This window comes from Barbatula barbatula (genome assembly GCF_947034865.1).
Source record: "Barbatula barbatula genome assembly, chromosome: 18".
NCBI lineage: Eukaryota > Metazoa > Chordata > Actinopteri > Cypriniformes > Nemacheilidae > Barbatula > Barbatula barbatula.
This window is the reverse complement of record NC_136781.1, coordinates 1935420-1953012: the sequence shown is the minus strand read 5'-3', so window position 1 is coordinate 1953012 and position 17593 is coordinate 1935420. Positions and strand designations below refer to the sequence as shown.

The window sequence follows — 17593 nt, the reverse complement described above, 5'->3', positions numbered from 1 at the left end:
TTTAAGAAAGGGATAATGTCAGGCAAGCCGGTTGTTATCACAGAAATAAGCTCCGACAGTGTGAACAGGACACAGCGCAAAGGCGGAAGGTCTTGTATCGCACTGAAGGGGTTTATTTCGAGATAACTGCCGGCTGCTGCTACATTATCCCACTTATTACACAGCCACTTGCCAAAAGAAAACTGGACATAAAATGTGATTTTGAAATATTTTATTAGCTCATTTTTACAAAATGCAGACCTTCTGCGAGGAAAAGCCATTTAATTTCTGTTTTAAGGTAAGAAACCAGATTGAAATGTCACAAACAGGCAATTTGGTTTATTCATTTTTAAACATAATGTCATATTCTGTATGCTATTAAAAGATGTATTAACATTTCATTTGTCAAAAAAACTGTCAAAATGATTTGCTGCATCCGGGTTATCGTGTGTTATTAGTTTTGAGAGGTTGCTATCTGGAAATAACAAACATACAAATGTCTCAACTGGCCAATCAGAATCAAGCATTCCAACTAGCCGTATAATAAAAGCATATATTATTGACGTTTCATCAGACGCACGCCCCTGGACAGAAGTTAACTTCTGGTCTGTGTTTGGTTATAATATATACTTTATTTATTTTTTATTTTAATTTATTTTAATAATTAATGTATATTAATTGAATTAAATTAAAACCACTACAGTTATTGATTCTTTGCGGAGGTCTACCGGAAAGTCACGTTTGGGCCACATGATGCTTGTGTATGTTGTCGCCGCTGAAAGAGTCTATAAGAACACACATTTTCTTCTGATGGTACCACCACCTACCAAACCATGAAAACACAAAATAAACTGAAGGATTTGCATTCTATAGAACAAAGGATTAATGTTATAACAGCATTAAAAGAAAGTTAACACAAATAAAGGAGCAATAATCGGTTTATTCTAAGTCACTTTGGTAAATTACTTTTTTGTGATTTTCAGTTTTCTACACAAATTATCACATAATGATTGATGCTCATAATCTCAGATTTAGATTTTGAGACTTAAACCTGATTTTCAGAAAGGGTCACATCATTGAGCAAAAGTAAACGATATATATATTTGTGCAACAATATATGGCGAATATAAAATAACTGCCAATTAGACAAATACAATTATTATTAGATGAACCTAACGTTAAGACGTGATGATAATTGCTAATCACAATATACAGTATTGTTGCATTTTAACATTTAAAGGGATAGTTCACCCAAAAATGAAAATTCTGTTATCATTTAATCACCCTGAAGTTGTTCCAAACCCGTATAAATGTATTTGTTCTGTTAAACAAAGAAAGATACCTGGAACTATATTAACACCCAATATTTCTGGGACATTCACTGACTACCATAGTAGGAAAATAATTGTTTCATTTTTTTGTTGTTTTGTTTAACACAATATTAGATGTTTTGAAGAATTCTGAAAAGCACACCGTGCTGGGGCACCTTTGACTCCCATTTTAATTTTACCTGCTGTCAATTATGTCCCAGAGACATTCATTTGTGGGTGGACTATCCCTTTAATATGAATCCACAAATAAATTTAGCAAATTGTTGATTTATAAAAAGCCAAGTCAGTGACTGTCAGTTAGATGCTTTACAGAAAAGCCCATAATCAGCATTTGTGAGTTGTGTGTTACAATATTCTGACCATTTCAGAGAAAGGTGAACACTTATGCTAATGTTATCCTACATTATTCGCTGTATTTTTAATTGCCCACGGTAACAATATTGCGCAAATGAATTACGATAAACCGTAATATAAAATACCTGCTTAGTCTACTAACAAAAGACAAAGAGATAGATAGCAAACATAAGAACAATAAAAAACGTTTCACTTACAGCACAGCATGAACAACTAGGGCAGGTCAGTAGAAACGGCTCCAACTGCTGTAAGACAAAGACAGGCTGACTAATGTAAAAAACAAACACATACACACGGTTATTATAATTCAAATACATTTGTGTTTATAATGATTTGTAGCGCTAAAGAGCTGATGTTAGGAAAACACTTTAATAACATGTTTAACTTGCAACACTTTTCCAGAACATGAAGCAGAACATTCAGATGGAAAATGATGTAAAGCGGGACTTGATTTAACAGGATTTGATTGTAACATGTTTGACTATGTTGTTATTGGCTAAATTGAGAGGAAATCATTTGTTTGTTCAGAATTATTTAGACTGGTGAATCTTGTACAAAATACATTGGTATATTTTTGACACACATACTGTACAATAAGTTAGTTGAAAGGATGTATTTAGACTTCATGATGTTTCAACCAATGTGTTTTTTGTTTTTAGTTGCTTATGATCAAAAGGAGAAAATTTCGATGTCTACTTTTGAAAATCTAACATTTTCAACTTTCTTTATAACGTTTATACACCCCAAAACACGGTAACCAGAATTCAATTCAGATCTGTTTGCATAAAATTAAAAGAGAAGATTCAACATTTTTGCCAGTCTTATAATATATGAAAAACTAATTATCTACACTTTACACAGCGGCAATCTAGGAAAATCGGTTAAAAACTTTCTCTTTATGTGCTCCATAAAAGTCCACACACCGTCTTCTCACGTCTGTTCGTTTCCTCCCTCATTTACAAAGCCCATCCGACTTTTGACTCTTGATCTTAATTTCCCCTTCTCTCTCTCTCTATCTCTCTCTCTCTCTCTCTGTCTCTCATTTTCTTTTGGCGAGCAGGTCAGGAGGAAATTGGCGTAATGAATTTAGGGTGCCCGTGTTCGGCGAGCTGCAGTCCCTCTGGCACGGTTTGGTCATTTATCTTCCGCACTCTGTCAGAGGGAAATACAGCACAATGGGTGAAGGGGGAGTGCAAATTGACTACCAATTACGCGCCTGTGAATAAGGAGAGATTAGAGGAGGGAACGCAATATGGTTCACTGCTAGCGTTTATTTTAACCCTGCAAGCAGCGGAGCGCCGGGGCCTGAAGGAGGGGGGAGTGAATGAGAGTGCCATGGTCAACCAAGGGTGAAATCTGTAAGAGATTCTTGTGTTTGCAAGGACGAGGATTTTTGCTTTCTGAACACGCTGCCGAGATAAGTGAGAAGCATTGTGTGACTGTCTGTGCTTAGTTTGTGAATGCAAAAAGATCTTTGCAATTTATTATATTATATTTTTCCACCATTTTACTTGGTAAAATACTGAAAATATTCTTCTCTTTATCTTTCATGATGCAAAATAAAGACATTTAGATATTTTTAATTAAACTAAAAAGTGTATTTAACATTTTACTGTAGCTTGTAAGATTTTTTGAAGCCCAACGCTATGTTATAATGTATTTTAATTCTGGAAAACAAATGGGACACATTTTTTTATTCGCACAAGACTTAGTTACCACACTGACTACCATTAACAAAAAAACACTAAACAACCAGGATACATTACAATTATAATAAACATATAATCCAGTAGTTTTGTTTCGACAAAAATGTGAACCTGTAAACATCCCAAGACCAAATCAGCCACTGAAACTAATCAAGTTTGTGAGAATCAGGGCTGGAATAAATGCTTGTTAAATGTGTGTGCCGAGAGAGAAATGCCATTTAAATGCGAGTAAAATAAAATCCACTTGCAATGTTTTGTTTTTGGGAAAACTGAGCCGCAGGAAAAGTGAAAAAGAAAAGCTAAAAAAGGGGTCAAACCAGAGGCTGCCGTTACCCCGGCAATGATTTCTTTGCAATATTTCCATATTATTCATTTCACAGCGTTAATACAATTTGCACAAATTAGCATTGGGGTATTATACTGGCAGAAATTGATGAATAAATGGTTTTATGGGATGCACACGCATGCCTCAAACTTCCGGTCTGTGTTCACGTGTTCGGGTGAACTGTCCCTTTAAGTTTGGACAAGTAATGGTTCTTCTACTGGTAACCCAAATAAATTCTGGCTAGACTAACTTGCTAACTTGCTAGCTAATGTAATTTACTTGTTATTACTTGTAATTATCTACAGGGACTCTACGGGGACTTCTGTCATCATTACCTCACCTTCGAGTTGTTCCAAATGTCTATAAATGTCTTTTTTCTGATGAACACAGAGGAAGATATTTGGAAGAGTGCTTGTAACCAAACACATCTCAACACCCATTGACTCCCATAGTAGGAATAATTACTTTATCTTTTTTTGACACAAAAGAAAACATTTTGGAGAATGTAGAACAGCAAACAGTTTTGGGGAACTTTTGACTACCGTTGTATGTTTCCTTCTATGGGAGTCAATGGGTGTTGAGTTAAAGGAGGTGAGGTAATGATGACAGAATTTTCATTTATCCATTTAAGTTTGGGCCACAAGAGCGTGCAAGCGCATTATTGTTTGTTCATGTTGTTGCTTTGAAACCGTCTATAGACCACTTCACAAAATGCAAACACAGGTTGGCAAACATGCAAAATCTGACTTTCCTTTATCACATCTCCACCCTGCAGTTTCACATCGGTTTATTCCATCTTCTCCAACTCTTTTTCACTTCCCTTTCAGACATCCCACTCATGCATTAGTTCATTCCTGATCGATAAAAGATAAATGTTCACATTGCACCGTACCCGAGATCCCTTTCTCCACGATGGCAGCAAACATGGACGAGACCACACTGCCACCTACAGTCTTCCCAGAACTTTCAAAACATGTCAGACTATAGATTTATTATAAAAAGTGAAACTGAAATAAACATCTACAGTATTACAGGAGTTTAAAATGAAAGCATAAATGAAAGCATGTGGTGTCGTTTAATATAAAGATAAATGATGACAGTGTAAAACTGAGAAAAGGGCCAGTGCCACGCTTGGCTTTTCATATGAGACTCATTTAGTCGCGTTCCTCAACTCAGCGAGATTTCAGACTCTGTGAGTTTTGACAGCTCTGACAACGATGTTTAGACAGCTCCAAAGAAAGCCTGACGTGAGTTTATCCATGCAGCGAAAGAGCTGACACGTGCTACGCGAGGTCTAACTCTTGTTTTCCTTAACATGAGCAGCTAACTGCTTACAATAACTTTCCTGAACCCCTCACACAGTTTTTCTCAAAACCAGCTGAGATTTCAGCGCAGGCCTTTGGAATAAACGGACGAGCTGCACCGTTTGTCCCTTTCGGTGTTCCCCGGAACACAGGGACATCAATCTCCTCCTAATTCCATCAAGTGTGAAAGGGCCCTTATGCGAGTGCACCGGGGACACGCCAACTCTTTTGTAGCCCATTGTGGGATGAGGGGAGAGAGGGTTTCATCGTCACAATGCCCCTACCCTAGACCCACCGTGCTCCTGACAGCAGAGCAGATGGCGTCGGCACTAACCCAACAAAAGAGATCTAATTAGAGGAACAATGGAGGCGCGCCACACAGGAGAACGGAACGGCAGATCAAGGCTCTCCAGCTTTCACAGAAGGAAGGAGGGCTGGATGTGTGGAGAGACAGGAGAGCAGTCAACCTCTCCTCCTTCACTTCTGCCCCCTCTGGCACTAATATGAGGGACTATGACTTTATTACCCCTCATTAACACAAATTAGAGCACTCAAAGCCCCCCGAATGAAGGTGACAAACTGAATTAAGCGTTTGAAAACAAACCCACCCCGCCTCACGCCAGGCTGTGACCATATTGCATTTACATTCATGGGGGTCTCGCTACAAAAGCAGTGCTGCTCTTATGAGATTCCTATGTGAAAAAGTGAAGGGAACATTCCAGAAGAAAAGGTTTTATTAGGCCAAGTACCGTCCATGGGCATCAGAACTCCAAAAACAGATGCATGATAGAAAACACTTATTTTGACTGTAAACTAATGGATTAAGTACTACGACACACACATACCCGACAATAAAAAGGCACCGAAAAATTACAGTTGATATTTATGCGGGCTGTCACGAATATGAAATTTGGCTGACGATGAATTGTCTAAGAAATCCTTGCGACAATTATGACGATTAATTGTCTGTTTTGGTGCTTTGACATTTAATTCTCAAACATTTCTGATTTGGCTTTGAAATTACAATACTGATCTGAACATAATATATATGTTTTTCTTTCTTGGAAATACTTGATATCAGAAGCTTCTTTTTCCTCACTTGCAAGATTACAACAAAATAGTACTTCTGTTAATGAAATTGTGGTATGCTGGTTTTCCCACTGAGATTAGTTTAAATAATATGAAATTGTACTGCAAGTTATTTTTATGGTATACGATTGACTTTTTTAAGGGATTGTCTTGTGGTGGTACATTTGACCAGTATTACCATACTTTAGTTACAATATATACATAAAAAATATGTAATTTGCAGGCACTTCAGCTCCCCCTTGTGTCTTAAATAGAGATGTGCAATAATTGATTGCAATAATTGCGATGAGACGAATAATCATGACAGCCAAACATATGTGGGCAGTTGACACATATAGGCTACTGAACATGTGTCCTTTAGGGAGATATACATTTTAGGAAACAAACTGTTGGAAATATATTGTTGGTTTTGTTTTAAATTTTTTGCTGTCACACCATTGGACAGAGATACGGTTTAAATGTCAACTACCCATGTAAACATTGAATGTCTATTATGTAAAGGAAACAAAATGACTATATATTTATGGATGTAGATCCCCAGTGAGCAAACCAAATGTGACAGGGTCAGAATAAACAGTATCACCAGTTAACAAGCAGTCAAATATTAGGCAATTGTTATGGGTTCCGCTCAGTAATACAAATAATTGTAACTCAGTAAAAATGTGCAGAAGCCAAATGTTAGAATAAAAGAAAACAAAAGGGATAAAATTCATGTATTTGTCACAGCAAACAATAATGAGCGCGCCCTCTACTGTTCACACAGACCAAGAACGCTGGCGATTCTCGAATTTGATGTATTTTAGACTGTGAATAAACATGGTTAATGTTATTATTTACATCCATATGCAAGACTTGAACATAAAGAAAATCCAATATGTCGCTGAAAAAATAACTTTACGATAATTCCGATAAGCAGTTGAAGTCGCGTTTTTGCACTCGCGCGGCAAATAGCGATTAGACACTTTCAAGAAACTACAGACAACCAAAGCACATCTGATAGATCTTCCGTGACGATTTATGTGGGTAAACACATCATTACGCTCAAAAAGTGGTTTATAACGAGAACTTTATCCCAATTAAGCGTTGATTCTCGCTCAGACTTCCAAATAAATACAACACATAACACCCACAATAAACCGCATGACTGAGGAACACGGAAACGTTCAACATTCACAAATAACTGTGTTCGCTTTAGATTTCTTTGACTTATTTCTTTCCACACAAAACACCTTCCCAAGTCCCTATTGACACTCACAACACGTCTGAGCTGCTCGTTTCTTTCCCGCGCTGACGGCACCGTCAATCCCACAATCCAGCGCGAGAAATGCTTCGACTGTGCAGGTCTTCTAAAATCTAATATTATTTTGTGAAAATCGTGTGTCACGTGATGTTCTAACTAGCCTGTGAATTTTTGTGCAGTATATATCTTAATACAGTATAATCGGCGATTGGTTGATAAAAGAATGTTCGGGGTTAATTTATGTAAGTAAAGCCTTCTTGATCTGGAACGTCAATCAAACGTATTAGACACGCCCCTCTAAAATCCTTCATCCGGGCATACATGCGCGCGCAGACGCTTGGAGACAATGCATTACAGTATGAGTGGCCTACTGTACTGTACTGTACATCACAGGAGCGTCATCCCAATTCGACAGGTAAGTAAAAAACCACACAGCAAGCCCTAACAGTGACCCCAGCTTGACCCCGAATATGAACTATGACGATGTTGACAACAGAAAGAAATGAAATAGCAACGCATCAATACGTGATAATATAATGTAATATAATGCAATGTTGTACAGGGATGACGAGTCGTAGCGTTTCTCTTATTAAATATGACTTTATCAAGAAGCATCATCGAATTTCTCACATCCTTTACCCTCTTATGTAGCGAAACATGTAGGTCATATAGGCTAGACGTATTTCATTTTTTGTTTACCTCAAGATAATTGTAATTTTGACCTGTTTTGACGATTCAAAGTCATCGTGAGGGACGGTTGAATGATTCATCATTTATGAATGACATGAATTACTGTTGAATTGCGTTAAATTCATTCAGTCATTCGGGCACGCAACTAAGAATTGAGCAACAGCGACATCTAGTGGCTGCACATTAGATTCAGCTGCAATGTTTATCATTGTTAATCGTTATTTATAATATACTTCTATGATTATATTATAAAAATGATATATTTTTACTTGTTAATTGACATGACTTGTATGGGTGTATTTAAGATGTGTACATGTTTTACACGTAAATTGGATCTTTTTTAATTATATTTTTTAACTTCTTTGTTATGAGATTTTTGAAACACCTTTGCTTCTATAGTCCTGTGTGATATAAACACGGTGTCTTTTGTTTTTGAAATTGTAAATAGTACAAACGTAGAATTTATAACAAGAATATTATATAATTTTTTAAATAATGTAATTCACATTGCAATCTTGCATCGAGTTTATATGGTTTATGATAAGTAGATAAATCGTGTGATTTTGAACAGTCGTTCACTGCTTATTTGTTACCACGAGAGGGCAGAAGAGATTCATAAAAACAGCTTCTTGAACCTGTGATCCGCGTGACTTCTGTGAGATGGAAAAGTCGTCTTCATAACGTGTAGCAGTATAAAACTACTGTCAATTATAGATGAAAATCCATTCTATTAAAGCATATAAACTGGAACATAGATACAAACTAATGTGGTTAAAATAATTAGGTTGTAATGGTTTTCTTGTCAAATGTAGTCTGTATTGTTACCTATTTGTAGTTAACATGACAACTTTTTAATGTAAAAGGCTTTGTCAAGTGTATTCATGCAAACAGTTTCACACAAGCATCCTGTCAGATACAGAAACATGTGTTAAAACTGATGCAGGGTAAACAGGATAAAAGTAATAATTTAAGCAAGTTGGGTGAAGGTTGGGTTTTGAGGTGAGGGACAATACATAACATTGTGCTGTTAGGAAATCCATTGCATCCATCTTCACTATAGCTTCCAAAATCTCGCTGTGTGTTGGTTTCACTGAACACACAGTAAAAACATGTTTTCGTCTGCGTGAAAGCTGCACATTACAATTATGTGGTAAACGTGTGTGTGTGTGTGTGTACGTCTTTCTATGTTATGAAATGTGTACTTGCGTGTTTACTTTGAGGTTGTTCTTTTCAGTTATGCTAGATTGCATATGTGTGGTTTTGTGTCGTACGTGAAGGCTTCATTTACCCTAAGGTAATAAATCTGTGTGTGTGTGTGTGTGTGTGTGTGTGTGTTTGTACCTGGTGGCTTTGAAAGCACCATGTTGCAGGAAGCTGCTGTAATTTCCTCCATCCTGCATCCAATGCTCAGAGATCAACCAGAGCCCAAACCACAACCACATGGGATCCAGCTCTTACTCACTTGAGTGGGAACATTCCCGAAAAGAATTACTGTCAAGCAAAAGAGCCTCAACTTCCATTTAGCATCTAACCACAAAGAGAAGGAAACTTAATATAATTATTTATTAGTAGAGAAAGAGAGAGAGAGACATTTATACGTTTAGCCGCTTAGCTTTTTATTTATTTGTAATCCTTAATTAAGCATATTAAACATACGCTCATGTATTAAACATACGCTCATAACTCTTTCCACAATATTTGTGCTACAGTCTTGAATGATCGCTCACATTGTTTGTTTGTTTATTTGATAGGTGTGCTATTATTTCCCAGTCTTAGGATTTATTTTCAGGCTCTTGTCCACTAGACTTTCATTTATTGAGACCTAGTGGCCATAGCTATGAATGAAAACAGCATAGAGACCTTAGTTGTGGGGGGTGGCTGTTTGGCTCGGTCTAATAAACAACCTCTTAGAAACGCCTTAGCAACTGCTTGGAGCACCTTAGCAACCGCATAGCAGCCCCCTTCCTACATTTGATTCAGAGAAACTGAAGCACTTTCTCTAAAACCTTTTAGATTTCTGTTTCTCCTCTGGGCATTGTGTTCGCCGAGCAGCCTTGAAGAGCACAGTCGTGTGTGCATCTGTAGTGGTGTAGAAAGACACAGAGGCTCTCTCGACTGTCATTGCTGACATTACTGTGATATTTACAGCTTCTGTTTGATAATGAACCTGGAAAGCTTTGCGATTGCTCTGTAACAACTCGTTTGAGTCGGCCTTCTTTGTAGCCCAACATCAAAGCAGAAATATGTATTTGCTGCTGATTCCTCTGATCTGACGGCAGGCCGCAGCTGATGGAAATCAAAAGCAAAGCTACTTGAAGGGAGATTTTACAGTTTACACGTGCACACGCATAGACATGAGCCCCTCATTTCAAAAGCCCATCTATTCTCCAGATTCCCTTTTTATTTTCTCGCCAAAACTGAAAATATAAACTAAAGACATTCTGTTATTTTTGGTATATATGAAGGTTGTTTCGGTTGCGCCCCCTGCAGGACTAGCATAGCACAACAGACAAGTATTGTTCTGAAAAGAAAAAGAGCAGACAGGACTTGTTAGATAAGTTATATAATATTTATTATCAGTAAACATTTACATGTAGATATTGTGGATGTTAAAGAATTATACTATATCATACTATATAATATTATATACTGAGTATGTTCAATCCATGGGATCGAACCCATGACCTGGCGTTGCTAAAGCCATTCTCTAAGTTCTAAACTACAGGAAAGCATTTTTATCGTTTTTAAAGCAACATAAATCCCGACATGGTCTTCGGGATCCTGAATCCATCTGAAGAGGTTTCATTTACTATAACAACCAAATATATATTGATTTTAATATTTTATTTAGTCATTTGTCATGAATTCTTGACTAATGGATCACTCCAGTGTCTCTTTTACATTTACATTTAGTCATTTAGCAGAGGCTTTTATCCAAAGCGACCTACAAAGAGTTCAGGAAGCAATAAGCGATATGTCATAAAAGAGCAATAGTACATTAGGTGCTAATACAAAGCTACTAGTTTCAACAAAAGCCAGAACAATACCTGTTGAGAGAGGGTTAGTGTTTTTTTTTCATTTGTCTGTCAAGTATTCACAGAAGAGATGGGTTTTAAGGAGTTTTTTGAAGGTTGTGAGAGATTTCGTTGACCGGACCGCATTGGGAAGAATGTTCCACCAGGAAGGAGTTGTGAAGGAGGATGAGCGGGAAAGTGATTTAATGTCCTTATGAGAAGGCAATACAAGACGCCGCTGGTTTGCTGAACGCAGGGTTCTTGATGGGGTGTAGGAGGAAAGTATGCCGGTGCAGATCCAGTGATAGTCCTGTATGCAAACATCAGAGACTTGAATCTGATCCGGGCTTCAACCGGTAGCCAGTGGAGAGAGATGAAAAGGGGTGTCACATGAGCCTTTTGGGCTGTTGGAAGATGAGGCGTGATGCTGCGTTTTGAACCTGCTGAAGTGGTTTGATAGCCTTTGCAGGAAGACCAACAAGGAGAGCATTGCAGTAGTCAAACCTTGAGATCACCAGGGCCTGGACAAGGAGTTGTGCCACATGCTCGGTGAGGTAGGGTCTAACCTTTCGAATGTTGAATGAGGCATATGGACAGGATCGCGTTGTCTTTGCAAGGTGATCATTGAAGGACAGCTGTTCATCAAATATGACTGAGAGGTTTCTGGCTGATTCGAAGGGAGTGATTTTTCATGTATACATGTAAGTGGTATCGATCAAGATGACTCGCAATACCTGGATGAGTGGTGTTATCAGTTTTAGTGGTTGTTATCGATGATAACGAATAGGAATCTATGGATTTGGAAATTTCAATACCTCTTAGCAATTCCTTATCACGTGTTAACTTGTCTCTCAATAACAGCCCTTATGAAAATTAATCATATCTTAACATACGTTGCAAAATGGTACTTATAAATATATATGTTTGCAAACCAATAAGCAGGCTACATTACCATACAAATTGATATCGTGTTACTACTTTGGAATCGAAACTGGGAATCGATAAGCAGAATTGGAATTGATAAAAGTCAAACCATCCCCGACCCTATTAACAAAACTCAGAATACTGACTGACCAATCACAATGAATTATTTAAATAAGCTGCATAATATCTATTAGAATTGTAATAAAGTTGTATATGTAAATTGGAAGTTATACATTTACATATCATTATTCTGTGTGTTTGGTCTGTTTACATTTGATGTATCAGACAAAGAAACATCTGAATAAAAAAGTGGATACAAATATTGAAGTCAAACAATACAGTTACAAAAATAATTGTTAAACATATAGAAGTAAAACACATTATATATCATTAGAGCTAATTGTCTAAAAGTAAGTCTTGAAGTCTCCAAAGAACAACCTTTTAGAAGAATGGAACACAACAAATGAAGATTAAGCTAGAAAATAATGTTTTCTTTCAATTGATACTTTATAGTTTAGCACAGCGGCTCAAGGGTCAACTCATTTGTTGTGTAGTTGCGAACGCACAGTGAAACAAAGACCCATGGGAAATCATTTCACCCACTGAGAAGAAAACTCATTTGAGTTGCTTAAGAGTTCAAGTCAGAGTTCCAACTAAAAGACTCTGAGACCTTTTCTCCTTGAGAAGAATTCCTGTTATTGTGTTATACCGTATAGCAAAACATGTCAACTCAGTGGCCGTTGGAATGGGTTATGACAGCTCTGTGCTTTCATCTCACAGGAATATAGAGGAAGTCTTGTTAACCCTTGTGCGCTTCAGACTGGCTCGAAGTATGCTCTCAAACCAAGCTCGCCCACCCAACAAATTCTTGGACTCAAACACCAAACCATGCAGCCAGTTATGCGACCGCTGGCACCATACCATTCGGTAAACTTCAGAGAAGCACGTGCGCGATCACGTGACCCCAGCATGTGTTTTCATTCTGTAGAAAGCCCTGGAAGTTTCCGTTTTATAGGGCTGATGGGAGATTGCAGTGCAGTCTGGGACAGGATGGATCTAGCTGGCCCACGGCCAATTCTAAGAGCGCTTTTAAATCTCAAGCAGGTCCGGATGCCATGCAGACAGACCCGGTGGGCTCAGAGGTCACACGTCTGATTACCGTGTATGACCGCTTGAACTTCACGCAGGTCAGGAGGTTCTGTCAAGACCGCTCTTGTATGTAGTTCACCTCGCGTCTTCAAAGTTGCTTATTGTGAATAGGGTGACCTGTTTCTATTTTTTAAGCTGTAGGTTTAGCGTTCATTGCTGTGGTAGATTGTCCCATCTGTTCGACCGCTTTAACATGTTTCTTTGCCTTTTTCTGAAATACAATTCCAGAGTCAGACTGTCTTAAAAACCGTTTTGCCACAAGAAATTTATGGATGTCAGTGCAAACCAATTGTGCATTTTGCAGGCATGTTAAACCAGTTTATCTCAAGGTCGAAAATAATGCTTGTATTCATTTGTACTGTTTAAAATAATGTCATGGTTAATAGTCTTTAAAGTCTGCACATGCATGAAATAAACAATACTTGGTTTGATTTTATTATCTGATGCAATGACTTTCATACATTTTTAGATGTGATTTTATGAATACAGGCACATGCATTACTTGACTGTATAGGAAAGAAATCAGAGGCGAGCATCGCTGTGTGTGTAGTAATAAAAACATCTTTCCTTCCCTCTTGTTCTGTATAATATCATACGAGACTCTCTGTATAAATAGTGAAACTAACTTAATTATGAAAATCCTCTACTGCATTGAAAATGGGCCGCAGTAACAGGATCTAGTGTGTGTGAGAGAGAGAGAGAGAGAGAGAGCTTTTCTGCAACTGTTGTAATATAAATCCCTATTGCACTTTGTATTTATGCATTTTTAATGAAGTGTCTCAGCTGTGGGTCTGTTTGAGATGGGAGAGAGAGGGGGAAGAGGGGATAGAAAGACATATGTGGATGGGCTTGTTGATATAAGAGAAGAGAGAGAAGGCCGCACAGATCGCCCTCTGCTGTCTCGATGACGTCACTGTCATGGGTGGTGTCAAAGTTTTTATTTACCAAACCTCACCGTTAACAGACCCTCAGCATACACCAGACAGACGCACAGAGATTCTTTTAGTGGCTGGCTTGATGTAGTTTCTATTGAAAGTTGGGGCAGGACACATTGGATGCCTTGTCTCTTTAACAACCAAACACAAAAGCCAATAGTCTTCAGTTTGCAATATAACTGGAAACATCCTGAGCGTGGCAGCAGGTAGAGATGAAGGCAAGGGAGAGATGGAGGAGAGAATGTGATTGAACAACAATTGGGATTTATCCCCGAGTGCAAAGATGAGTCATTGGTGTTTTCGATCTGCCTGCTAAGAAGGGAAAGCCTTTAAATTATAAATCTGTGTATTTGCTAACAGTGAATCTAGTCACAGATAGGAGTACACTGGCATATGGATCAAAGCTAATGCATATTGACTAAAAGTCCAATTGTGATTTCACGCTCTTCAAAACAAATGATCACGGTGCTTTTGTTGATCTTCTCTCCGCTTCTGGGTTTCATCAAGAATATTTATAATGAACAGAAGTGCAAAGGGGAAGAGAGGTCTTTAGTGGTGATGGGGTGGGATTCACAAAGACCGAAAACAATCCACAGAGGACAACATGAATGCACCAGTTAAACCATTACATAAGCTGTTTATTTCTCTAGTGAATTTCATTTCTGCACAGCAGCATACAGGGAAATTGTGACAAAATATAAATAAGAAAATTCAACAGTGTTTCATTTTTATTCTTTTAATTACAAACGTGGCAAATGGTCAGCAACATTTAATTCTCAGTCGCTCTCTCACGCCACCCGCGAGCGTAACATCGAACAGCAACTTAAAATGTATGATATTGTCAATTATTCATCATGTACAGCCTATTAGCAAACAACGCTTCGAGCTTATTGGAATTTCACTTTTCATCTGTAGAATGCACTGAAAAAAAATACAATTATGTTATACAAAGATCAAAAATACTATTATAAACCCTTGTTATAAATGGTACACTATATTAATAAACGGCTGTTGACATTTTACATGTGAGTACAAAATCCTGGTGAGGTAGATCCCTCTGAAGTCACTTTTTAACAGTAAAATACTGAATAGACATCACTTAATTATTTTGACTTATTTACAATACAGCAAATCTACGTTCCTCACTTCATTCAAATTGAATTCCTTTGGTAAACATACGTAACTGTCAGAAATGTGCAGTCCTGCAAGTGTCAATTGTACATTCACAATACGGTTGCATCGTTATTTTGTTTTCTTTTTGGGATTTTTAATTGTAGGTAATGCAAAAAGGGGCAAATACATTGTTTTTACAAAAAAGCTTTTTTTATTAAGAACATTCAACCGTGCTTTATTCCACCCTTAAGAATGGTCAAACTGTTTGTTTTTCATGAACTTTTTCCTTCCCCGCCCGGGATGTTTTGGAGAAAGGTGAACTTTGTGAGAGGGGTTGAGCAGAGAGGCACCCATAGGATTTGTTTCTCTCCAGTGTGTGTTCCCCTTCTCGGGGTGTAAACATTGAAAGGGCACCTCATAGACTCATTTAAAACGATATCTGGGCACATGTGACCACACGTTACATTAGATTGTTCATGTTACAGTGTGTTGAATACTAATGTGCAACATGTCCTTTAATAGGCCCGTGTCGTTTCTTTTTGGAGATGCTTCACTGTGTTAGTGTGACTATACGGTTATTTGTTTTATTTACGTGTAAGACCTGTAACATGGACATTATAATGTAAAATGTCACCTAGTCTGGCTCTGTCAGTGTGGTCTGAAATAATTTGGCCGATTATAAAGTTATGCTGAGAACATGAATGCGCAACAGAGACTCTATTGTGTTGCTCTGTGCGTCCGTGCGCGTATTAAATGTCAGAGCCTGGAGGGAAGGAAATTATGGAGTGGGCTCTGAGGGAAGAACGGAATAGGGCTAAACTTGACTTCAAAGGCCTGTCGAATAAATGAAGAGTGTGGAACATTCTTAAAACCGATTAATGGCAAAAAATAAACTTTGGTTTAAAAGACAAAAATGAGGTGCAAGCTTGGCTTACAGTAAAGAAAATACTCGAGTTTGACAGAAGAGCAACTCCTCTAGTGTATATATACTGTATATTTGCTTACATTCATGTCTCCCATTTTAAACAAAAATAACATTATTCTTTTATTATTTCAATAAAAACGTGACTATGAATTGTGACTTTTCAACAAATAAACATCTAAACCTATGCATGAAAAGGAAAAATAGCCTTTTTTATGAATAAAGTATGCAATAAAACTATGGAAATAAAGTATCTATAAAAATATAAGAGATTTTTTTTCGCATTCTTAACAAAAACATTGATATCTTATTTGTTTAATAAATCCTGTAGCCTAGAATTTAAAACTTGGAAAGCCGCAATCAGAACAGTCATTGGAAAGAAATGTTCAGTGCAATAAATGTAAGTCTATATTTACGCATCAGTCTTTTTCTAGAAGATTTTCACTCGCTTACCACCCACAGCTCTGCCTCCTTTCAGCACTCTCTGGGCAGGCTGGTCTTTGGAGAGAGGGCAGTATTTTATTGTATGTGCGTTATCCCCGTTGGCACTGCACAGGGGGCATGTGTACGCCCGCAGGATGGGGCACACCACCCTCCCGTCCGGGGTTTTCAGAACGTGGGAGCCGTAAACCTCCTCGGGCGCGCCGTTATTCCTACAGAAGACGCAGATCTTGGGCTCCTGCTTATTCCGCGCTGCCGGTTTTCTCATCTTCCTCTCCACGCCGAACAGATCAAATCCCGCGAAGCTCCCTCCGATGCCCATCTCCCGCTCCGGAGAGGAGGACAGCAGCCCCCCCGTGCCCTGGTTTTGGTTCTGGAAGGGACTCAGGATGGAGAAGCGCTCTTTCAGGTCCAGGATGGAAATGGAGGTAGGCGGAGGGCAGCAGCAAGAGTCCAGGTGTCCTACGCTTTCGCCTTCACCTCCGGCCGCGATTGCGCACGGGCACGGAGGGGAGTCGTCCAAGCCCAGGGTGGCTTTCAGCGACTCCGTGATGGAGTTGGGGCTCTGCGGGACGCTGTGCTTGTTCTTCGTGACCAACGTGGACAGCCCGAGATAGTCATTCCAAAAATTAAAGGTGTAGTCATATGGGTTGCGCGCACTCAAGTAGTTGTGATTTAAAAAATCCATTTCTTCCTCAAGAAGGGTTTAACTTTGAAAAAACAAACAAACGTGTAGATATAATCCGTCAGGTATTTTTCGATGGCTCCAGGATCTCTGCGTAACTGTGGTCAAGTCCAGTGCCGTTCTTGGTTATCTGCGCCTGAAGAACGGGCGTCTAGTTATAAGGCTTCAGAAGAGGCTGAAAGAGGGCGGGGCTCCTTTTTGAACCAAGTTTCTCAGAGCCACAGCATGTTTTCTCCTGTATGATCAGTATTACTGTTCACCGCAGTGGAAAGAGACATTTCTTTGTGATGGCAAAACGGCACAAGTTATCGCATGTGCTATTTTGCGCGCAACAGCGCCTGTGTCAATGAATCCGTACGTTGAGACTGCTTTTTAATCTTATTTGTCTTGCG

General features: G+C 38.5%; 1 protein-coding gene across 1 annotated transcript; it reads right to left on the bottom strand.

Annotated features, from left to right (window-relative positions):
- Positions 1–14665: 14665 nt before the first annotated feature.
- On the bottom strand, positions 14666–17338 carry nanos1 (nanos homolog 1). Its single transcript, XM_079480534.1, has one exon. It carries the CDS (start codon positions 17202–17204, stop codon positions 16506–16508), a length of 699 nt encoding a protein of 232 aa, XP_079336660.1. The 5' UTR covers positions 17205–17338; the 3' UTR covers positions 14666–16505.
- Between the last annotated feature and the right edge of the window lie 255 nt (positions 17339–17593).